Below are 23,720 nucleotides of genomic sequence, written 5' to 3'. Positions count from 1 at the left end.
ACGCGGCTGCTCCTCCCTTAGCTCAAGCAGCACGAGTTCAGAGAGAAGTTCCGGCAAGAAGCGCCGTTTACCTTCACGGACCCCGACCCCTACAAGTCCCTGAATAAGGTACGTTGGTCGAGGCCCCGGTGCCTCTCGGCCGTTCCTCAGGCTGTCACTCGTGGGCGTCCAGGGACGCGGCCTCGAGGGGCCTGGCCTCGGGGCTGTGCGTGTGCGCAGGTGTCCCCACGGACCCCAAGTCCCGTGCCCGAGCCTCTCACCACGTCCCCCTCCGTCTCCGCTGTTTCATCCGTGGCCGGCGTCCAACGTGCAAATTCCACGGGGCTGGGCCTGACAACCCACTCGGGCTCGGGTCCCGCGGGGGAGCGTGTGGGGCACTCAGGACTTAACACAAGAGACCCCAAGTGCGTGTGACCTTCAGGGTCACCCGTGCGTGCCCTCCCCCAGCCTCTGCTCTTCCCACGCAGCTTCGGGGCTGCCATGTCCCCAAGATGGTCCCCAAGATGGTCCCCGTTCTGCAGGGTCACGTCCCCGAGCCCAGTGGGGAGGCACACAGCGTCTCCTGGAGCCTGAGGGACCTGGGCTGATTCTGCAGGGGGATCCCGCGTGAGCTTGTCTAGTAACCGGGTGTGTGCGTGCGAAAGGCCTCTTGGAGCCACCCGCCCGCACACACGGGGAGCCCAGCTTCACACCCGCGCAGACAACGCGCGTACTCGACACGGAAGCACCCACTCTCGCTCTCCTGGTTTGGGGTGACTCTTGCCTTCCTCCTCTTGCCTAGGCTTCCATCATATTTAAAGCAATCAGGCATTACCTACGTAATGCTTAATAAGGTAAAAAAAAATAAAATAGAGCGTGAAAATTAGGAAAGCCTGGAAGTCTCAGGAAGTTCGCGTAGAGTCCGTTCACTTCTTGAGCCTAAACCGCCTTCCCCGCACGATCAGAAGCAGCGGGCGTCTGAAGGCAGGAGGGGAGGGTAGCGACCGTTGCCCCATGGTCGGCGCGTGGGGCTGGGACACGGCAGGGTGCTGGCGGCGACCCCGAGAAGGTGCCCCGGGACGTGGCGGAGGGCGAGAGGGAGGCCAGCACTGAGCGCCAACGGTGCTGTTGACCCCCTCCCTCACCGCCCCCCCCCCCAGCAACAAAAGAGCATCGTGTCCATGGAGAGTGTCATGGACTCCCTGTGCAAGTCCGGGAGCCTGTTCGAAGTCACGGTCCCAGACTATAAGCAGCTCAAAGCTTGTCACAAGGAGGTCCGCCTGCTGAAGGAGCTCTGGGACATGATCGTCATGGTGAGGCGGATGGCAGGCACCAGGTGTGGACGGGGCAGGCCAGCGCCACGGGGACTCGAGGACGGGGCGGCGGGGGGACGGGTGGCTCTGCCCCGGCTGCAGCCCAGCACCCGGATGTCGGGGGGAGGGGGCTCTGCACCCCCACCGCACCCCAGCGCCCAGACGAGGTGCTCCCGCTATCCTCCTGCCGCTCGGATGCGACAGCGTGGCCGACGCGGGCACCCCCTCTTGAAGGGTAGCGCACGAGCGCCTGGGGGCTCCTGCCGCCTCTCCTCCCAGCTCCCCCGTTGGCAGAGACGCGTGAGCCTTCTCTCTCATTCTCGGGATCGAACTTGAGAATCTTTGTCAAATCCTCCTCCCCTGCGAGAGGGAAAACCATCACGCCTTTATACGGAGCCGAATCTTCTCCGCGAGCTAATCTGGGGGAGAACTGCTCTCCCGGCGTGACGCAGGGCTCCCGTACGGAAGCCCCCTCTGTCTCCTCGTTTATTTCCTCTGTCAGGATGACAGAGTTCGATGTTGAAGATGACCGCACTGAGCCCACGCAGTGCTTACACAGGGGGAGGCGTCTCTGGAGTCACAGGCTCTCTTTCGCTCCTAACGAGAGCGGACGCATACTTACTTTCCACACTTGGCTGAACTCGAGTCTCTTGCGTCGGAAGGCCATCCCAGAAGGCAGCGGTAAAGCCAGAGAGGACGGGTGGCCGCACTTCCCCTCGACAAACACCGCTCAGCACAGACTAGAGCCTACGTTGCCCGGGAGGGAACAGTAAGCGTTTACAGCCAGAGTATTTCAGGGACAGTTCTCCAGACCGAACTGGCCAGGACGCTTCTAGGAAAACAGGATAGAGAATAAGCTTAAACCTGCCAGAAAGAGCCACTGATGTGATTGAGGTTTGCCTCTGAGCATAGCTTCCAGGCAGGTTTCTTGTAAACACCCCACCTCTGTCTCGTTCATTTGGTAACAAGTACTCTTGTCCCGCCCGGGCGTCCCTGCCTCAATAATCTCTTGCCGGTCATCTCGTCCCTTCGATCCCAGCTACGCATCCGTTTTCAGCCCATCCCAGACCCAGAAGATCTGTGGTCTTCTGTCTTCACTGTTGGTAGGGTTTTTCCCAGGGGAACATTCTGTGTCTTCAGGTTTCTTCTAACACGTTGTCACCAGTCAGTATAAGCCAGGTTACTCTGCACTAACAAACAGCCCTGAAAGACAGCTCTGTGTTGTTAACAGCAAAAGCGTATTTCTCTTCCGTGCCGAATCCACGCGCTGGTTCCAAGCAGCCCTGGGGCGGCTCAGAGATCCGGGCTAGGTAGCCACACGCGTGTCCGTGATTGCCAAGGCGACAGAACTCGGAGTTGAGCACTGGCCGTGAAGTGCCTCTGCCCCCAAGTGCCAGGCATCACTCACGTTTTCCTGGTCGAAGCACGTCGGGTGGTCCTGTTAAGTAGAGGCGCCTTTGGGTTAAGAGTCTGACTTCGGCTCAGGTCTTGATCTCGTGGTCCGTGAGTTCGAGACCCGCGTCGGGCTCTGTGCTGACGGCTCGGAGCCCGGAGCCTGCTTCGGATTCTGTGTCTGTGTCTCTGTCTCTCTCTCTCTCTCTCTCTCTCTCTCTCTCCCTTTCCCCCCGCTTGCCCTCTGTCTCTTGTTCTCTCAAAAATAAACAAACATTAAAAAAAAAACAAAAAACTATAAAAACAGTAGAGCGATAGCGCCCACCATAGGACACTGCCCAGATCTGTCTTAACTGCCGACTTCTAAGTTGTATCCATACAACTCGTCTCCCCGCCCCGGCCCCCGCCACCCTCGTATCTGTCCACCTGACCACCCTCGCTGTTCCCCGGGGGGCCACGGCAGGAAGGTAACCCGGCCGTCTTCCCGAACCTTCAGTGAGCTGTCCCCCCCTCAGGTGAACACCAGCATCGACCACTGGAAGACCACCAAGTGGAAAAATATTAACGTCGAACAGATGGACACAGACTGTAAGAAGTTTGCCAAGGACGTGAGGTCCCTGGACAAGGAGATAAAAGCTTGGGACGCCTTCGTGGGGCTGGACAACATGGTGAAGAACACCATCACGTCCCTGCGTGCCGTCAGCGAGCTGCAGAACCCCGCCATCCGGGACCGTCACTGGCACCAGCTCATGCAGGCCACCCAGGTAGTGCGCTCGGCGGCCGGCCCGACGCGGGCGAAGCCGGGCGTGGGCAAGGCCGGCTTCGGGCATTTGTGACCTGGACCAGTCACACGGGGGGGGCGGGGGGGGGGGCGCTCTGCGCGCAGAGGGCCCCCGTGCTGTGTGCAGCGCTCTGCTGTGGCCGTCTGGGAATTCCTAATAATTTTTTAACAAAGGGCCCCATCGTTTTCATTTTGCACCGGGCCCCGCGAATCCGGCAGTCGGTTTCGGTTGTAAGTTGACTGTCCACAGGGTTCCGGAAGTTCAGCTCGGATGAACAGCAATCCTGGCTTCCCCGTGCACCCCGGGACCACAGAGCCCTAGCGTCCTAATTTTCCCAGGGGTGTCCCCTAGTCGGAGGGCTGTTATTGGCATCGACAGCCGCAGGAGGCAGATAGGAACAGTTCCCACCGCCTGGAAGCATTGAACAAAACTATATTGGACAGCTACTCTGCAGAGGCCCCACAGCGGTGCCCAGGATAGAGAGAGAGAGAGAGGGCGGGGGGGGGGAGGGGAATACACAGCCTCTGTTCTCAGGGAAGCGAGAGGAGGATAGCACGAGCCATCATATTCGGGATCCCAGAGTGGGATTTTCAGCAGCGATTCTGAGTTTAGAGGAGGCATCCTCTCCGAGGGCAGGGAAGGACAGAAAAGGCTTTGGGAGCAGGTGGGGTGTGGCTTGAGCCTTGGGAGAAAGACACACAAGACAACCAGAAAGGCTGTCTGGGGTACTTGGGTGCTGAGACCACAGCTTTTCCAGGCCACTGGCCAGCAGCTTCATATGCCCACCCAGGCGCCCCGGGAGAGATCCCTGGCCGGCGATCAACAGGCAACTAAGACGCCCCAGCCGGGGACTTAGTGAAACCCCGGCAGCTATTTTCCCAAATGTGATCGGGAGACGCTCCGTTCTATCAATGGGTTAAGCCAGTTTCCAGAGGGGGCTCAGAAGCGGTGTCGGGAAATGTCCGTGTGACGGCGAGAACGAAGGAGAGGGCGTGTGGAAGGGGTTTGAGGACTGCGTGGCACAATGCCAGCACCTGGTTCTGTCACTAGAGCGACAGCGCCCGAGACTCAGCTCTGCCTGCTACGAAAACAATGGCGAGTAACGTCAATAGCATTGATCCATGAGCAGGTGCGTTAGCGCCCTGGGGCTCCTACAGCAAAGAACCACACACTGGGGCTTCCAACCACAGAAACGTCCAGGATGATCTCATCTCAAGAGCCACTCACCCATGTCACGCAGCCCGTCAACAGTGGCACAGAGCTCCCGCTTGCTCCCCCCCTGCAGCCCGGATTACTTGCTCACCTGCCTCTCTCCACAAGGCACAGAGACGTCTGTCCCGTGCTAAATAAAGGACCTGATGCGGAACGTGCCTCTCCCCCCACCCCACCCCCCAGGTGAAATTCGAAATGTCAGATGAGACCACCCTGGCCGATTTACTACAGTTAAACCTCCACAAATACGAGGACGAGGTCCGGAACATCGTTGACAAGGCTGTGAAAGAGTCGGGGATGGAAAAGGTATTTTTGTTTTGTTTTGTTTTGTCAAAAGCAACGTTGTTCACATGGGATGATGCTCAACCTGACCCACCAGCCCACCGCCTACAAGCATGGGGTCCAGCGGCCACTTAACACAAAAACAAAAGCTTGGTGGGCTTTCTCTTAACCGACGCCCCCCCAGATACTTCCAGAATTTATTACTGAGGAAAGGATCCCCTCCACCCCACTCCTCCACCCCGGCTGTACTTGTGTCTCCTGTGCGCAATGGTGACACTTTTTTTTTTTAATGTTTTATTGATTTTTGAGAGAGACAGAGTGCGAGTGGGGGAGGGGCAGAGAGAGAGGGAGACACAGAATCGGAAGCAGGCTCCAGGCTCTGAGCCATCAGCACAGAGCCCGGCGCGGGGCTCGAACCCACGAACCGTGAGATCGTGACCTGAGCCGAAGTCGGACGCTTAACCGACGGAGCCACCCAGGCTCCCCAACAATGGTAGCACATTTAAAACTGCCCCGAGCTCTCTTCTCTCATGGAGCACCCTTGTTTGTGGCTTTGGAGGAGAGGTGGGAGGAGGCAAGGCAGGAGGGCTGGCCACTGGCTGGCTGGGGCGGTCCCGGGACACAGGGACACTGGGGAGGATTCCCTCTGCGGTTCAAACCTGTCTCCTCACCTGCTTGGCGAGTGTGAGTGGTCACGTTTTGGCTTTATTTGAGCCATAATTCACATGCCGTCGCACTCACCCATGTAACGCGTACGACTCAGTGGCTTTTGTCTCTCCATAGATGTGGGCAAGCATCACGTGGTAGAATTATTCCACGTTGGGACATTTCCGTCAACTCAAAAAGAAAGCCACGCCCTCTAGAAATCCCCCCACCTTCCCGTACATCCCTGTCCCTCGTCTAAGCCACCACGAACCCACCGTCCCTATGGATTCGCCCATCCCGCCGTCTCGTATGAACGGGGTCACGCAACGTACGGCCTTTTCCGTCTGGCTGCTTTCACATGGCGTGATGTCGTCAAGGTCCACCCGTGTGGGAGCGTATGTCCGAACTTCATTCCTTTTTATGGCCCAACGGCCTGCGATGACCTGTTCGTCTCGCCTGTCTGTTCGTCTGTTGACGGACAGACGTTGGGTTGTTTCCCCCTCTTGGCGGCTGTCAGTGTTGCTGGCGTGAACGTGTCGGTCTTCTCAAAGCAGGGCTTCGTCCCGTGTTCCAGAGAACTCCGGGTCCTCCTCGGCCCCTCCTGCCAGCCGCTGAGGGAGCCCGTTTCTGTGTCCCCTGGAAGGTTCTGAAAGCCCTGGACAGCACCTGGTCCACCATGGAGTTTGAGCACGAGCCGCACCCGCGCACGGGCACCATGATGCTGAAGTCGGACGAGGTGCTGGTGGAGACACTGGAGGACAACCAGGTCCAGCTGCAGAACCTGATGATGTCCAAGTACCTGTCCCACTTCCTGAAGGAGGTGACGAGCTGGCAGCAGAAGCTGTCCACGGCGGACTCCGTCATCTCCATCTGGTTTGAGGTCCAGAGAACCTGGAGCCACCTGGAGAGCATCTTCATCGGCTCAGAAGACATCCGCGCCCAGCTGCCAGAGGACTCCAGGCGCTTCGACGGCATTGACATGCAGTTCAAGGCGAGCACAGCCTTCTCCCTCCTCCCGGGCTTTTGCGGGAAGGGCTCTGCGGAGAAAACGCGGCTACTGACGCCCTGCGGGGCGGGGGGGTCCCGTCTCTTCCCAGGCCCTGATGGAGGAGGCGGTGAAAACGCCCAACGTGGTGGAGGCCACCAACAAACCCGGCCTCTACGACAAGCTCGAGAATCTGAAGAAGAGGTGGGTCTCCACGCCTGTCCGGGTGAGAGGCGTCCCGGCTGCAGGGACCTGAGCCATCAGCCCGCGCCCCGCCCCCTCCCCGGGCCAGGACAGAGCAAACTCCCCTTCCTGGGGGCTCGTGCTCCCGGCCACAGGGTGCCACGCCGGCCACGCAGCGTGTGTCCGGCCTCAGAGGAACGCCCGCGGCGTGTCCGGTCGGAAGGTCTGAATGAAACGGGCCGCGAGCCGGGCGTCTCCGGAGCTGTCAGCCCAGCGCGGACGGGCTGGGCTGGGCTGGGCTGGAGGAGGCCTTCCCAGGACTGGGCCTCAACAGCCCCCTTTCCTGCCCCCTCCTAGCCTGGCCGTGTGCGAAAAGGCCTTGGCGGAATATTTAGAGACCAAAAGACTGGCTTTCCCGAGGTTCTACTTTGTCTCCTCGGCTGACCTCCTGGACATTCTCTCCAACGGAAACAACCCCGTGGAGGTAGGCGGGCCCCGGGCGGCCCCGTGCTCGTCCCCTCGGCAGCCCTGGCTGGGGTGGAGGCGGGTGGGTGCACGTCACCTCCACAAGGCCGTCCGCGCCAGAAACTGCCGGGGGCCCGACCATGACCGCTTCACTGGACGCGTCTCAGATCCTGTCCCATACCTCCCGTGCCTCGTTTTCCTCATCTGGAAGACGGGTTGGGGGCCCGGGGCTTGGTGAGCTGCTCCTTCTCAGAGACCCGCCCGCTGGCTGGTCCTAACAGACCCCAGGCCCTGAGACCCAGGAGGAGAGGTCTCCTTGAGGCGCTGCTGAAAGAGAAAAGGGGTAACTAAGCAGGTGGGGGAAACGACTATATTTTACTATATTTTCCTTGAATCGTAAAGTCACGGGACACACAAGCAGGTCTGCGTGGGGTGGCCCAGGGACATGGCCTTGTCAAGGAAACGGAATCTTCCGGAACAGACCTTTGTCTCTCAGTGCCGGCTCCCGCCTCAGAGCCCTCCACTGTGCCCTTGGTTGGTCACACGTGTTTGGTCATCACCGATCAGAGGAGGGGGAGAGAAGCAGGCCGCGTGCCCCTCCCCCCCCCCCCAGTCCCTGGTTCACCTGACCCAGTGTCTGCCCTGTCCTGCCCCAGGTGGGCCGTCACCTGGCCAAGCTCTTCGACAGCCTGTGCAAGCTGGAGTTCCGCCTCGATGACGACAGGAAGCCTCTCAAAGTTGGCCTGGGCATGCACAGCAAGGAAGACGAGTACGTTCACTTTGACCAAGAGTGTGACCTCTCGGGGCAGGTGAGCGCCGCGGGCACGTCCGCGCTGGAGGGACAGCGGGGACCTCTGGCGGGGGGTGTCAGCACGGCCGCCGGCCCGTGACGGTCCTTCTCTCGAATAAAAGCTCCACCAGCTTCCTTACAGCATTTCCAGCAACGCCTCGCCTGCACAGCCTGAAGCGTATCTTGCGAGCCAACAGCCAGAAGAGGAGGGGTGGGGAGGGGAGGTTTCCGACACAGTCCAGCTGTTCGAGGGCTTGTGGGGGGACCGCCTGGGGGGGCCCCGAACAGTCAGCTTTAGGGCTTTGACTGACCAGAGGGCTCTCCTCACCTCGGGCGGCCCGTTCCCTTCTCTAGCCTCCCTGAGAGGCCACCTCCTGCCGACAGAAACTTCCGGCAGCCCCTTGTCCGCCCCCACCCCCCACCCCCATCTCATTGCCCAACTCAGCAACCAAATGGGATTTCGACATCATCCTAAACGAAAGGTAGCTCAGAGACGAATTCGCTGGGGGAGGAAAGAGGAAGATCTCAGGGGTGCCTGGGGGGCTCAGTCGGTTAAGCATCCAACTTCGGCTCAGGTCTGATCTCACCGTTGGTGGGTTCGAGCCCCGTGTCGGGCTCTGTGCTGACAGCTCGGAGCCTGGAGCCTGTTTCAGATTCTGTGTCTCCCTCTCTCTCTGACCCTCCTCACTCGTGTTTTCTCTCTCTCTCTGTCTCAAAAATAAATGTTAAAAAAAAAAAAAAAAAAAGGAAAATCTCAGGACAAGGTTGGCAGGGCTGGGGCAAGAGCCAGTCACGGAGGCGTGTTCAGACCCGCTTCCCCCGGTTAGCTCCTTACAGACACAGTTGGCCTGCACCGTCTTTAGTCTAAAAGAAAAACCAACCTGATTGTCCTGTTTCCACCCCACCCCCCCGCCGCCACCCACCTACCCCACCCCCGCCAGCAATGGCTACTTGAGGGCTTGTATTTCCAAATACAAAGAAGGCCCGTCTGCAAGTTTGTCCCACGGGACCACCTTGGACCGTGACACGAGGCACCTGAGGAGCAGCCAGAACATGCCGGGGACCCGAGAGGACAGACGCCATGTCTCCCAACATCAGTAGCACCCCACGGGCCCAGACGTAGCCAGTCTTCTAGAATTTTCTCTGGATCCCCTCCCCTGTCTGCCTGGAGATCACATGCACGCTTAAACACCCAGCCCAGTGCGACAAGTCTCTGGGAGGCGGGGGGGGGGGGGGGGGGGGGGGGGGGGCACCACTGGGCTTCCCAAGTGGATTTTGTTAAGCGGGTCATTCTTCCTGCTCTGCAAAAACCTTGACTTTCCTACCCCCGGGGTGACGACCACTGGTATTTTTTTTTTTTTTTTTTTTAATGACAAAGCGAGTCTTTGGAGCTAGCTGAGCTCAGGGCCCGTCGGGTTAGTGTGGCTCCCGTCCCCAGGTGGAAGTCTGGCTGAACCGAGTGCTTGACCGAATGCGCGCCACGCTCCGACACGAAATTCCAGAAGCCGTGGTGACGTACGAGGAAAAGCCGAGGGAGCAGTGGATCTTTGATTACCCAGCCCAGGTCTGAGGCTCGGGGGGGGGGGGGGGGTGGGGGTGGCTGTGTTCACCTGCCCCTCGGTCAGTCCAACCGGTAACGGCCTATCTGGCCGGCAGGGACTGTTTTATCAGAAGTGACGCTCACAGCGCGGGCGACGGTGGGGGGGGGACCCGTCTGTTTTCAGATTGCGCTCACGTGCACGCAGATCTGGTGGGCCACCGAGGTGGGCCTGGCGTTCGCGAGGCTGGAGGAAGGCTATGAAAACGCCATCAAAGATTACAACAAAAAGCAGGTGCGTGGTCCCGCGGGTCCATCCGAAACACTGCCGAGAGATTTCCAGAGGCATCCGCTCTGCGGCTGTGCCCTTGCGGGATTGCCCTTTCCGTCGGTCGGCCCAAAGCGCTCCAGTCTTGGCAACCCCCAGTGGTTCTGCCCAAAGGAAACCAACCGTTTTAGACATACGTAACTTTAGGGGCGCCTGGGTGGCTCAGGGGGTTAAGTATCCGGCTCAGGTCATGATCTCACAGTTCGTGAGTTCGAGCCCCGCGTCAGGCTCTGTGCTGACAGCCCGGAGCCTGGAGCCTGCTTCCGATTCTGTGTCTCCCTCTGCCCCCCGGCTCACTCCCTCACTCGCTCTCTCTCAAGAATAAATATACATTAAAAAAAAACTTATTAGAAACGGATAACTTTAATTTTTTGGTCTGGAAATCATCAAAGGCTACCGTGAGCCTTTTTTGAAAGATTCTTGGATCTTCTAGTAAACTTTGATGTTGGAAATATCAAAAAAGAAAATTAATTGATTTAAAATCATTAAAAAAAATAAATAGATTCTTGGCTAGGGGTGCCCGGGTGGCTCCTTCGGTTGACCGTCTGACTCTTGCTGTCGACTCAGGTCGTGATCTCACGGTTCGTGGGATCAAGCCACACATGGGGGTCTGTGCTGACAGCACAGAGCCTGCTTGGGATTCATTCATTCGTTCATTCATTCCTTCTCTCTCTCTCTCTCTCTCTCTCTCTCCCCCTCGTCCACAATAAATAAATAAATAAGCATTTTTTTTAAAGAAATTTCGAAACTAAAGGTAATTTTTTTTACATGAGGAAAGCTACCCATAACCCCCACCACCTGTTGTGCCAACTGTCAACAACTCGTATGTACACTTCCGATCTTTTCACGTGCGTGTGATTGACTTGCACGGAAATAACACACACACTATCTGCAGGGCTTCAAAACCCCCCGCTTTTACTGAATACCCACCATCTCCCCGTGGCGCTAGATTTTTCTCGGGCTACGTCATTTTTAGAGCCTCCGCGGAATTCCATCAGGGGCTGCTCTGCTTACCCCGCCCCCCCCCCAACTTGGGGGATATGAAGAACTTTCTCTGTGCTCCCTGTTTGTAAGCAAAGGCGTGCCGGGCGTGCCTACCCTACCGTCCCCCCTGGCCGTGAGCTCCCAGGGGACCCACGCAGCCAGGCAGGGTGGGGGGGTGGGGGGAACGGTGCACGGGCAGCACGTGGGGTCCCAGCCGAGGTGCCTCTGCCCCTGCAGATCAGCCAGCTGAACGCACTCATCACCTTGCTCATTGGAACCCTCACTGCCGGCGACAGGATGAAAATCATGACCGTCTGTACCGTCGATGTGCACGCGCGGGACGTGGTCGCCAAGATGATCACGGCCAAGGCACGGGCGCTCGGGCAAGGGTCAGGTGTTCGGGGACCCCAGCCCCCCGTTGGTGCCTCTTCCTGGGGAGGCCACTCTATTCCTGGTGGCAGCCACACACACCCCCGCGCCACCCCTCCCAACCCCATCCCTCCCTGAGACTCACCCCTGGTGAGCAGTCAATCCGGGGGGAGGGGCTCGCTCGTCAGCAGGATTGGGCTGGGGGGTGGTGGGACCCTGCAGGAGGGACGGGGGGCCTTCCCGGGTCAGCTGTGGCTCCCACACTGTCCCCTCCTGCCGCCTCCCTGCAGGTGGAGAGCTCCCAGGCCTTCACCTGGCAGTCACAGCTCCGGCATCGCTGGGACGAGGACAGGAGACACTGCTTTGCCAACATCTGCGACGCCCAAATCCAGTACTCGTATGAGTACCTGGGCAACACGCCGAGGCTGGTCATCACCCCGCTTACGGACAGGTGAGGGCACCGGCGCCTGTCGCTTCCCGAGCAACCGGGAAAGGAAACTGCCTGTTTTCTGCAGACCCTTCCCCGTGCTCCCTCGCGCTGTCAGACCCGAATGTCCCTGCTCCCGGCCCCCCACCCCCACCCCCGTGGCTGACAGAACCAGGCACTTGGGAAGGGGAGGCCTGCGTTCGGACTCAGTCCTGCCGCCCAGTGGGGACACCCAGCCTCGGGCACCGTGTTCTGGACCCATCACTTCACTAGCCGTGTGGTCTTGGGGAACTGGCTTATCCTCTCTGGGGACCTGCGGCGGTGGGGGGGGGGGGGTGCCATCTTACGAATGAGCTTGTGGAAGAAGGAGCGATTTAATGAGACGAAGCACTCCGACCGGCCAGGAGGTGCTCAGAGCGAGCCCTCCAAGATGGTGAGGTGACTGTCACTGGTTTACTCCGCCCTGCGGTGGGCACAGCGTCTGTGCCGCGTCTGCCCCAGGATGGTGCTGGCTCCCGGGCCGCGTCTCGCGCGCTGGCTGGGCCGGTCCCTGTCCCTCCCTGGCGCTCAGCAGGTGCACCATGAGCACGACGAGCTGACCCTACGGTGAGAGGAGAGGGGGCAGCCATGGGGTCGCCGCACTCTTGATGATCAGAGGTCCCTTACAGATGCTACATAACCTTGACCCAGTCCCTTCACCTGATCATGGGCGGAGCCCCTGCCGGCCCCGCCGGGACGGGAAAGACTGAGACCACCAAGGATCTGGGCAGGGCCCTGGGCACCATGGTGTACGTCTTCAACTGCTCCGAGCAAATGGATTATAAGGTGAGCTCCCAGGCCCGGAGGGGGCGGCCAGAGGCCCCCGTGGGGACCACGTACAGCACCCTCCACGCTCCAAGCGTGTTCTAGGCATCTGGACACTGCAGGCCGAACCGGGGAGGAGAGGCCCCAGGTTCCCGGTCTGCAGAGTCTCTGCACCCATCAGGCTCAGCAGCTGTGTCCCTGCTGGCCGTCTTGGCCCTCCCGGGAAGCTGGGGCCTCGTGGATGTGACTAACACGTCTGGAAGAGGCTCCTAGGGTCAGCACGCCCAGCCCCGAACGTCCTGACCCGCCCTAGGAGGGGACCTCCTCCCAGCCTCGGCTCTGAGCTTTCCCCCTGGTGGCTGGGGGCACCTGTGTCGTGGTTCATCCAGCCTGGGGCTTCCGGGTAAAAGCAAGTCCAGGCAGGCTTAGGAGGGGAGCCAGAGGCCGGGCCGGGCCCCGCCAGGCCCTGGAGACCGTGCAGAATGGTGTCAGTTTTCTGAGGGCCCCCGGAGAGTGCATACCCTCTTGGAGGCCCCGTAGAGCAGCTTCCGACAGGAGGGCTGGGGGTGGGCCTGAGGCCGGGAGCCTGGGCCTGCGGGGGCCTCCAGTCCCTTCCCCACCCGCATGCGAGCCCCGGGGCCCGACCCTCCTGAGGTGGCACCAGCAACCTCACCAGCAAGGTCACGGTCCACACCAGCCTCTGTAGTCCGGAGAAGTCAAACCTGAACCCGGACGCCCCGGAAGGAGCGTAACACTCCCTGGAGCCCTCGCAGAATCACTGAAGACTGCCGATCACCCAGCTGAGGACTGGGGTGCCAGAAGCATCTAGAAGAAACCGACACTCACGCCCCACCAGCCCCTCAGAGAGAAGCCCCCTCCCTTGTGCGCAAGAAGAACATTGCACGAATGCGCTTGTCTGAACTGTGCAGCTGGGGCAGGGGGTGGCAGGGCAGCCCCCACCCCAGGGAGATCACTGGGGCAGGATGGGCTCTCCCCGGCGGCCAGCTCCACGCGGGGGGCGCCCGCCCTCCGCCTGCCTTCCTCTCCCCAGGGCTCCCTTCTCCCCTCTCCCCCTCTCTAGTCCTGCGGCAACATCTACAAGGGCCTGGCCCAGACGGGAGCCTGGGGCTGTTTCGACGAGTTCAACCGAATCTCGGTGGAAGTCTTGTCGGTGATCGCCGTGCAGGTAGGGCCCCGCGGGGCTTAGTGCGCCGTGCAGCGAGGGGTGCTGTGGCACAGAGACGGGCGGTCTCCCCCGGGGCTGTCCCTCGGGGGCCCGGGGTCCGGGCAGGCACACGGAAGCGAAACCAGTGAGCATCGGAGAGAGCGGCGTGTACGTAACCGACCGCAGATGAGGGGCTGCAGCCGCACTTACTGCCCCACCCCCTAAGTCGGTCACTGCACCCCAGAATGTTTTCTGACTCGAATGGACCAGCAGGGACCGGCCCGGGGTGCTAGCTAGAGGCTTCGCATGGGGTTGGGGGGTGGGGGGGAGCCCTTCTGGAAGGGAGCCCTGCGCTGCGGGCCAGCCAGGGAGGAAAGGCCAGGACCGGGGGCGGGAACTTTGCCGGGAAGGCGGAGACTCTGAATTCAAGTCCGGGTGGTTGGAAGGTTTTAACCGCGATCGTGGGGCGCCCTCCAGTGGTGGCGCGCGGCCTCGCAGCTGCTCTGCCGGGGCGGAACGTCAAACCCGGCCAAGGACCCCTGAAGTTTAGAGTTCCCCCAGTGCCGGCTTTCTTAAAGACTGTCTGACACAGAGGTGGCTCTGATCAGTGCTCCCACGCGGCACTTCCAGGGCAGGAACGGGACACACGGAGCCGCTAGGAGGTGAACACCACTCAGCGATAGTGCGGAACCAACTCTGAGGCAGCTTCGCCCTTGGGAGACGGGCGGGGGGGGGGGGGCGTCCCCGGCGTTCTGCTGGGTGACATCACGTTACACGCCGCACGACACCCTGGCGTTCTGCCGGGCGACGTCATATTACAAACTGCACGATCCGACACAGCATTCGTGAAATGGCAGGATTACAGCAATAGGGAGCCGGGGGCCAAGGAGAAGGTGGGGGCCGGGGGAAGTGGGGCTATGGCTATAGAAGGGCACGTGAGGGGTCCTCGTGGTGACGGCAATGTCCCTTGTCTCGACTGTCGGCGTCGGGGTCCTGCTTGTGATGCTGCACTGCTGCTGTGCCAGACGTTACCACTAGGGGGCGCCGGGTAGGTCACGCGGGGGCACCCGGGCATGTGCTCCGCATTGTTTCTGAAAACTGCACGTGAGTCTAGTGTCTCAAAATGAAGTTTCATTACAAGGAGAGAAAAGAGGGCCTGGGTGGCTCAGTCGGGTAGGCATCTGACTCTTGATTTCAGCTCAGGTCGTGATCCCAGGGTCACGAGATTGAGCTCTGAGCTGGGCTCTGCACTGGGCATGGAGCCTACTTAAGACTCTCTCTCTCCCCCTCTGCCCCTCCCCCCCTCAAAAAGATAGAGAGAGAGAGAGAGAGAGAGAGAGAGACCAGGAGCGTCCTCTGCAAACTCACAGCCATGCACTTTAACACAGATGGAGATCCAGCCCGAAGAAACTGGTCATTTCCACGCGGACGTGTCTGTGTGCTTGTTTAGGTAAAATGTGTCCAAGATGCAATTCGGGCCAAGAAGAAAACTTTCAATTTCCTGGGAGAGATGATAAGCCTCGTCCCCACCGTGGGCCTGTTCATCACCATGAACCCTGGCTACGCGGGACGCACCGAGTTGCCCGAGAACTTAAAAGCCTTGTTCAGGTGCGTGGGCAGAGGGGAAGCTAGCCCAGAGCAAGCTGGGAGCCAGGGGAGGCCGGGGACACGGGGCTCCCCAGTCGGGGAGGCGGGGGGTCTAGCAGGCAGGGCCCCCTCTAAAAGTAGACGGTGGTCTTCCCTCTCTGCCTTCCTGGGGGGCACGGGGCGCGTGCCCTTCGGTGGAAGGCAGGGTTCAGAGAAGAGTCCGTAGAACAGGCGTAGGGCCTGGCGACGGTCCGGGCGGAGGGCAGAGGGCGTAGGAGGAACCAGGGAGGTGGAGAGTGGAGGGGGGCTGCTGGGAGCCCACCCCCTCGGCCCCGAAACCCTGACGCTGCGGGCTGCCTGGCAGGTGAGGCGCGGGGCTGGCTGACCAACCATGGGGTGGCGGGAGGAAGACGGGAGAAGCCGGAGGCCCACCCCGCTGATCTCCCCCAGGCCCTGTGCCATGGTCGTCCCCGACTTCGAACTGATATGTGAGATCATGCTGGTGGCCGAGGGCTTCCTGGACGCCCGCCTGCTGGCCAGGAAGTTCATCACGCTCTACACCTTGTGCAGGGAGCTCCTGTCGAAGCAGGTGCGAGCTGACGGCATCTGGGGCCCGCAGGGCGGCTGGGGAGGGTGCCTTCCGGGCCGGTCTGGGGAAGCTGCCCGAGCCGGAAGGCACGCTCACGTCCGCCGCCCGTGCCTGCCCTCCCCAGGATCATTACGACTGGGGCCTGCGAGCCATCAAGTCCGTGCTGGTGGTGGCCGGCTCCCTGAAGAGGGGCGACCCCAGCCGGGCAGAGGACCAGGTGCTGATGAGGGCGCTGAGAGACTTCAACATCCCCAAGATCGTGACCGACGACCTGCCTGTGTTCATGGGGCTGATCGGGGACCTCTTCCCTGCCCTGGACGTGCCTCGCAAACGGGACCTGAATTTTGAAAAGGTAGGTCCTGGCAGGCCCTCGGGTCCAGCCAGGCGGGGGGGGGGGGGTCTTGCGCCGGCACCTCCATGGCAGGTGCGACGGTGGGGCACGCGGCTCCCTCTGCCACGAGAGGCCCCCTGGAGCCACGAACGGCCTTCCAGCCCCGGGGGGGGCCCTCTTTCAATGCTGGGGGCCGGGTCTCCCAGGGGACCGGAGAGGGCTTCGGGCAGGTCTGTCCCCCGCAGGGGTGCTCGGGAGAATCACCGGCAGGGCGGGAACGAGCGAGCGAACACAGCCGCGCCGGGGGCCTCCCTCACAGTACCCCCTGCCAGGCAGGAAGTCCCCCTCCCGCCAGGACCGCCAGGTCCCCGCGCCCAGCACCCCGCCCTGTGCGCGCCTCCCCAGATCATCAAGCAGAGCGTCGTGGAGCTCAAGCTGCAGGCGGAAGACAGCTTCGTGCTCAAGGTCGTACAGCTCGAGGAGCTCCTTCAAGTGCGGCACTCGGTGTTCGTCATCGGGAACGCGGGCAGCGGCAAATCCCAGGCACGCCGCCCCCCACCCCCCCCCCCCCCCCCAGCCCCCGTGCAACCCTCGCAGGGCCTCGTCGCCTCCCCACACCCCTGGGGCAGCCGCAGCCCTTGTCCTGGGTCCTCCTCTCTTCCTGCTCCTTCCCCCTGGACACCAGCCACCTGGCCCTCTGTGGCCAGTGCCCCACCCCCACCCTCCTGTTCCCTCCTGCCCCCCTGTGCAAGCCCCCCACGTTCCTGTCCCCACCTGCCCCCCCTGCACCAGCTCCCCACGTTCCTGTCCCCACCTGCCCCCCCTGCACCAGCTCCCCACGTTCCTGTCCCCACCTGCCCCCCTGCACCAGCTCCCCACCCCCCTCCTGTCCCCTGTCCCCTGTCCCCTGCCACTATCTGGGCATAGTGAGCAGCAGAGGGTGGCGGCCAATGTTACTAACATCGATAACATCGGAAGATTCGAAGCCAGCCAAGCGTTCAGCTGGACGCCCACAGGACGGACTCCCGTGCTATTAATTCAGGATCGTTTCCAAAGTAATAACACGGGGGACGCTCACAAGTTATTTTTAAAAAGGCAGAAACTGTATGAACCCAGTCTTCTAAAAGGAACATATACATATGTATGCATTTTTAATGTTTATTCATTTTTGAGGGACAGAGAGAGGGAGAGGGGAGGGGCAGAAAGAGGGGACAGAGGATCAGAAGCAGGCTCTGTGCTGACAGCCGACGCGGGGCTCGAACTCAGAAACCGCCAGATCGTGACCTGAGCCGAAGCCCGATGCGCAACCGGCTGAGCCCCCCCCCCCCAGGCGCCCCACACGTATGCATGTTTATGTCTGTACGCACACACGCACACACACGCGCGTTCACGTGAACCACCGACAAATGTCCTTAAACACCCCTTTCTCTGGGTGGAGGGATGGCGGGGAGTTTTCTCCCACGAGCGGGGACGGCCTCCACGGTCAGGAAATCGCTGCGAGTTTTCCCGAGCTTCGCCCGGTCTCCGGGCACACGGTGCTCCGCTGTCCGCGGATGGGAGCGCCTGCGGTCCCCGTCCCCGGGTTACTTGCCTCGGCCGCCGTTCGGGGGACGCAGGCTCACCCGAGTGTCGGCAAAGCACGACGGTCGCAGAGCAGGAATTCTGCCTGGGGTTCGCAGGAGGCCCCCGCAGCCCTGGTGGAGGGCACCTTCCTGGGTTCGGGTGCCGGAGTGGCCGGGCCCCCGAGCCCGGTGCCAACGCCCGTCCCCCCGCCCCCACGCCCCCAGGTCCTCAAGTCTCTCCACAAGACCTACCAGAACATGAAGAGGAAGCCGATCGCTGTGGACCTGGACCCCAAGGCAGTCACCTGTGACGAGCTCTTTGGGATCATCAACCCGGCCACCAGGGAGTGGAAAGACGGTAGGAGGAGCCGGGTCCGGGCAGGCGGAGTGGAGGCGGGTCACCAGCAGGCGTCCCAGGGGCACCCGGGCCTGCTCACCCACCGCGGCCCTGCTCACGCACCCGGGCCCTGCTCACCCACCGCGGCCCTGCTCACCCACCGCGGCCCTGCTCACCCACCCGGGCCCTGCTCACCCTGGCCCTGCTCACCCACCCCGGCCCAGCTCACCCCGGCCCTGCTCACCCACCCCGGCCCAGCTCACCCACCCTGGCCCAGCTCACCCACCCCGGCCCTGCTCACCCACCCTGGCCCAGCTCACCGCAGCCCTGCTCACCCACCCTGGCCCAGCTCACCGCAGCCCTGCTCACCCACCCTGGCCCTGCTCACCCACCCCGGCCCTGCTGACCCTGGCCCTGGTCACCCACCCCAGCCCAGCTCACCCCGGCCCTGCTCACCCACCCCGGCCCTGCTCACCCACCCCGGCCCTGCTCACCCACCCCAGCTCACCCACCCCAGCCCTGCTCACACTTGCCCTGCTCACCCACCCCAGCCCTGCTTACCCACCCCAGCCCAGCTCACCCTGGCCCTACTCACCCACCCCGACCCAGCTCACCCGGCCCTGCTCACCCACCCCGGCTCTGCTCACCCACCCCGGCCCTGGTCAACCACCCCAGCCCTGCTCACCCACCCCGGCCCTGCTCACACTTGCCCTGCTCACCGACCCCAGCCCAGCTCACCCCAGCCCTGCTCACCCACCCTGGCCCCGCTCACCCACCCCGGCTCTGCTCACCCAGCCCAGCCCAGCTCACCCCGGCCCTGCTCACCCACCGCGGCCCTGCTCACGCACCGCGGCCCTGCTCACCCACCGCGGCCCTGCTCACCCACCCTGGCCCTGCTCACCCACCGCGGCCCTGCTCACCCACCCCGGCCCTGCTCGTGCACCCGGGCCCAGCTCACCCCGGCCCTGCTCACCCACCCCGGCCCTGCTCACCCACCGCGGCCCTGCTCACCCACCGCGGCCCTGCTCACCCACCCCGGCCCTGCTCGTGCACCCGGGCCCAGCTCACCCCGGCCCTGCTCACCCACCGCGGCCCTGCTCACCCACCGCGGCCCTGCTCACCCACCCCGGCCCTGCTCGTGCACCCGGGCCCAGCTCACCCCGGCCCTGCTCACCCACCCCGGCCCTGCTCACCCATCCCGGCCCAGCTCACCCCGGCCCTGCTCACCCATCCCCGCCCTGCTCATCCACCCCAGCTCACCCACCCCAACCCTGCTCACACTTGCCCTGCTCACCCACCCCAGCCCTGCTCACCCCAGCCCTGCTCACCCACACCAGCCCTGCTCACCCTGACCCTGCTCACCCACCCTGGCCCTGCTCACCCACCCTGGCCCTGCTCACCCACCCCGACCCAACTCACCCCGGCCCTGCTCATCCACCCCGGCCCTGCTCACCCACCCCGGCCCAGCTCACCCCGGCCCTGCTCACCTCACCCACCCCGGCCCTGCTCACTCAGGCGGAGTGGAGGCGGGTCACCAGCAGGCGTCCCAGGGGCACCCGGGCCTGCTCACCCACCGCGGCCCTGCTCACCCACCCCGGCCCAGCTCACCCCAGCCCTGCTCACCCACCCTGGCCCTGCTCACCCACCCCGGCCCTGCTCACCCTGGCCCTGGTCACCCACCCCAGCCCAACTCACCCCGGCCCTGCTCACCCACCCCGGCCCTGCTCGTGCACCCGGGCCCAGCTCACCCCGGCCCTGCTCACCCACCCCGGCCCTGCTCACCCACCCCGGCCCAGCTCACCCACCCCGGCCCAGCTCACCCCGGCCCTGCTCACCTCACCCACCGCGGCCCTGCTCACCCACCCTGGCCCAGCTCACCCCGGCCCTGCTCACCCACCCTGGCCCTGCTCACCCACCGCGGCCCTGCTCACCCACCCCGGCCCTGCTCACCCTGGCCCTGGTCACCCACCCCGGCCCAACTCACCCTGGCCCTGCTCACCCACCGCGGCCCTGCTCATGCACCCGGGCCCAGCTCATCCCGTCCCTGTACACCCACCCGAGCCCAGCTCACCTCAGCCCTGCTCACCCACCCCAGCCCTGCTCAACCACAGCAGCCCTCCTCATCCTGGCCCTGCTCACCCACACCTACCCTGCTTACCCACACCAGCCCTGCTCACGCCTGCCCTGCTCACCTACCCCAGCCCAGCTCACCCCGGCCCTGCTCACCCACCCTGGCCCTGCTCACCCACCCCAGCCCTGCTCACCCTGGCCCTGGTCACCCACCCCAGCCCAGCTCACCCCAGCCCTGCTCACCCACCCCGGCCCTGCTCACCCACCCTGGCCCTGCTCACCCACCCCAGCCCAGCTCACCCTGACCCTGCTCACCCACCCCAGCCCTGCTCACACTTGCCCTGCTCACCTACCCCAGCCCTGCTCAGCCACACCAGCCCTGCTCACCCCGGCCCTGTTCACCCACCCCGACCCTGCTCACCAACCCCGGCCCTGCTCATCCACCCCGGCCCTGCTCACCTACCCCAGCCCTAGTCACCCCCACCAGCCCTGCTCACCCACCCCAGCCCTGCTCACACTTGCCCTGCTCACCCACACCTACCCTGCTCACACGAGCCCTGATCACCGCAGCACTGCTCACCCACACCAGCCCTGCTCACGCCAGCCCTGCTCACCCTAGCCCTGCTCACCCAACCCAGCCCTAGTCACCCCACCAGCCCTGCTCACCCACCCCAGCCCTGCTCACACTTGCCCTGCTCACCTACCCCAGCCCTGCTCAGCCACACCAGCCCTGCTCACCCTGGCCCTGCTCACCCATCCCAGCCAGCTCACCCCGGCCCTGCTCACCCTGGCCCTGGTCACCCACCCCAGCCCAGCTCACCCCAGCCCTGCTCACCCACCCTGGCCCTGCTCACCCACCCTGGCCCTGCTCACCCACCCCAGCCCAGCTCACCCTGACCCTGCTCACCCACCCCAGCCAGGCTCACACTTGCCCTGCTCACCCACACCAGCCCTCCTCACACTTGCCCTGCTCACCCACACCTACCCTGCTCACACGAGCCCTGATCACCGCAGCACTGCTCACCCACACCAGCCCTGCTCACGCCAGCCCTGCTCACCCTAGCCCTGCTCACCCAACCCAGCCCTAGTCACCCCACCAGCCCTGCTCACCCACCCCAGCCCTGCTCACACTTGCCCTGCTCACCTACCCCAGCCCTGCTCAGCCACACCAGCCCTGCTCACCCTGGCCCTGCTCACCCATCCCAGCCAGCTCACCCCGGCCCTGTTCACCCACCCCGACCCTGCTCACCAACCCCGGCCCTGCTCATCCACCCCGGCCCTGCTCACCTACCCCAGCCCTAGTCACCCCCACCAGCCCTGCTCACCCACCCCAGCCCTGCTCACACTTGCCCTGCTCACCCACACCTACCCTGCTCACACGAGCCCTGATCACCGCAGCACTGCTCACCCACACCAGCCCTGCTCACGCCAGCCCTGCTCACCCTAGCCCTGCTCACCCAACCCAGCCCTAGTCACCCCACCAGCCCTGCTCACCCACCCCAGCCCTGCTCACACTTGCCCTGCTCACCCACCCCAGCCCAGCTCACCCCGGCCCTGCTCACCCACCCCGGCCCAGCTCACCCCGGCCCTGCTCATCCATCCCAACCCAGCTCACCCCGGCCCTGTTCACCCACCCCGACCCTGCTCACCCACCCCGGCCCTGCTCACCCACCCTGGGCCTGCTCACCTACCCCAGCCCTGCTCACACTTGCCCTGCTCACCTACCCCAGCCCAGCTCACCCCGGCCCTGCTCACCCACCCTGGCCCTGCTCACCTACCCCGGCCCAGCTCACCCTGGCCCTGCTCACCCACACCAGCCCTAGTCACCCATACCAGCCCTGCTCACCCACCCCAGCACTGCTCACCCACCCCAGCCCTGCTCACACTTGCCCTGCTCACCCACCCCAGCACTGCTCACCCACCCCAGCCCTGCTCACACTTGCCCTGCTCACCCACCCCAGCCCACCTTACCCCAGCTCTGCTCATCCACCCGGGCCCAGCTCATCCCGTCCCTGCTCACCCACCCGAGCCCAGCTCACCCCGGCCCTGCTCACCCACCCCGGCCTAGCTCACCCGGCCCTGCTCACCCACCCCGGCCCAGCTCACCCACCCCGGCCCAGCTCACCCCGGCCCTGCTCACCCACCCCGGCCCAGCTCACCCCGGCCCTGCTCACCCACCCCGGCCCTGCTCACCCACCCCGACCCAACTCACCCCGGCCCTGCTCACCCACCCCAGCCCAGCTTACCCCGGCCCTGCTCATCCACCTGGGCCCAGCTCACCCTCCCCAGCCCAGCTCACCCCGGCCCTGCTCACCCACCCCGGCCCTGCTCACCCACCCTGGCCCTGCTCACCCACCCCAGCCCAGCTCACCCACCCCAGCCCAGCTCACCCTGACCCTGCTCACCCATCCCAGCCCTGCTCACACTTGCCCTGCTCACCCACCCCAGCCCTGCTCACCAGTACCAACCCTGCTCATGCCAGTCCTGCTCAACCACAGCAGCCCTCCTCACCCTGGCCCTGCTCACCGACACCTACCTTGCTTACCCACACCAGCCCTGCTCACTCACCCCAGCCCTGCTCACGCCAGCCCTGCTCAACCACCCTAGCCCTGCTCACTCACCCCAGCCCTGCTCACACTTGCCCTGCTCACCCACCCCAGCCCTAGTCACCCCCACCAGCCCTGCTCACCCACCCCAGCCCTGCTCACACTTGCCCTGCTCACCTACCCCAGCCCAGCTCACCCCGGCCCTGCTCACCCACCCCGGCTCTGCTCACCCACCCCAGCCCAGCTCACCCCGGCCCTGCTCGCTCACCCCAGCCCTGCTCACCCACCCCGGTCCTGCTCACCCACCCCAGCCCAGCTCACCCCGGCCCTGCTTACCCACCCCGGCCCTGCTCACCCACCCTGACCCAACTCACTCCGGCCCTGCTCACCCACCCCGGCCCTGGTCAACCACCCCAGCCCTGCTCAGCCACCCCAGCCCTGCTCACACTTGCCCTGCTCACCTACCCCAGCCCAGCTCACCCCGGCCCTGCTCACCCACCCCGGCCCTGCTCACCCACCCTGGGCCTGCTCACCCACCCCGGCTCTGCTCACCCACCCCGGCTCTGCTCACCCACCCCGGCTCTGCTCACCCACCCCAGCCCAGCTCACCCCGGCCCTGCTCACCCATCCCCGCCCTGCTCATCCACCCCAGCTCACCCACCCCAACCCTGCTCACACTTGCCCTGCTCACCCACCCCAGCCCTGCTCACCCCAGCCCTGCTCACCCACACCAGCCCTGCTCACCCACCCTGGCCCTGCTCATTCACAGGCCTTTTCTCCACCATAATGCGGGACCTGGCCAACATCACTCATGATGGCCCCAAGTGGATCGTCCTGGATGGGGACATAGACCCTATGTGGATCGAATCTCTCAACACCGTCATGGATGACAACAAGGTTCAAGGGGCTCCTGGATTCTAGAGCTAACCCTCAAAGCCTGGCGATGGCCCGGAGGGGGGCAGGGGGCTCACGGGAAGCACGTCACCACCCGCTGCACACAATGGACAGAACCTTCCATAGACTGGCCCTGGGGAGTGAGACGGAACCTTCCGTAGG

At 63.6% G+C, this 23,720-nt stretch overlaps 1 protein-coding gene and 1 long non-coding RNA gene across 6 annotated transcripts in view; one reads left to right on the top strand and one right to left on the bottom strand.

Annotated features, from left to right (window-relative positions):
* DNAH17 (dynein axonemal heavy chain 17) overlaps positions 1 to 23,720 on the top strand; it is a 106,516-nt gene that overhangs the window by 39,117 nt on the left and 43,679 nt on the right. For 2 of the 5 annotated variants that reach the window (XM_042966512.1, XM_042966513.1), the window contains exons 24-43: positions 22 to 108; positions 1,140 to 1,292; positions 3,200 to 3,448; positions 4,862 to 4,984; positions 6,249 to 6,596; positions 6,703 to 6,794; positions 7,131 to 7,257; positions 7,895 to 8,047; positions 9,467 to 9,592; positions 9,753 to 9,860; positions 11,115 to 11,246; positions 11,537 to 11,697; positions 12,342 to 12,498; positions 13,559 to 13,663; positions 15,093 to 15,250; positions 15,680 to 15,818; positions 15,943 to 16,170; positions 16,555 to 16,692; positions 17,937 to 18,069; positions 23,434 to 23,561. In XM_042966512.1, the coding sequence (XP_042822446.1) occupies positions 22 to 108; positions 1,140 to 1,292; positions 3,200 to 3,448; positions 4,862 to 4,984; positions 6,249 to 6,596; positions 6,703 to 6,794; positions 7,131 to 7,257; positions 7,895 to 8,047; positions 9,467 to 9,592; positions 9,753 to 9,860; positions 11,115 to 11,246; positions 11,537 to 11,697; positions 12,342 to 12,498; positions 13,559 to 13,663; positions 15,093 to 15,250; positions 15,680 to 15,818; positions 15,943 to 16,170; positions 16,555 to 16,692; positions 17,937 to 18,069; positions 23,434 to 23,561 (3,045 nt within the window). Of the gene's footprint in view, positions 1 to 21; positions 109 to 1,139; positions 1,293 to 3,199; positions 3,449 to 4,861; positions 4,985 to 6,248; positions 6,597 to 6,702; positions 6,795 to 7,130; positions 7,258 to 7,894; positions 8,048 to 9,466; positions 9,593 to 9,752; positions 9,861 to 11,114; positions 11,247 to 11,536; positions 11,698 to 12,341; positions 12,499 to 13,558; positions 13,664 to 14,563; positions 14,691 to 14,800; positions 14,816 to 15,092; positions 15,251 to 15,679; positions 15,819 to 15,942; positions 16,171 to 16,554; positions 16,693 to 17,070; positions 17,205 to 17,936; positions 18,070 to 23,433; positions 23,562 to 23,720 lie in introns of those variants that run through there. The other 3 variants (XM_042966514.1, XM_042966515.1, XM_042966516.1) reach the window with 3 other exon arrangements.
* Positions 9,869 to 11,644, bottom strand: LOC122233558. The gene is made up of 3 exons (XR_006211162.1): positions 11,560 to 11,644; positions 11,392 to 11,462; positions 9,869 to 9,997 (listed from the first exon to the last, which is right to left on the bottom strand). It is a non-coding gene; the product is annotated as an uncharacterized LOC122233558 (long non-coding RNA).

This window comes from Panthera tigris, chromosome E1 (genome assembly GCF_018350195.1).
Source record: "Panthera tigris isolate Pti1 chromosome E1, P.tigris_Pti1_mat1.1, whole genome shotgun sequence".
In the NCBI taxonomy this organism is placed as follows: Eukaryota; Metazoa; Chordata; class Mammalia; order Carnivora; family Felidae; genus Panthera; species Panthera tigris.
The sequence above is the reverse complement of the archived record's forward strand: the minus strand, read 5'-3'. Positions and strand labels throughout refer to the sequence as shown.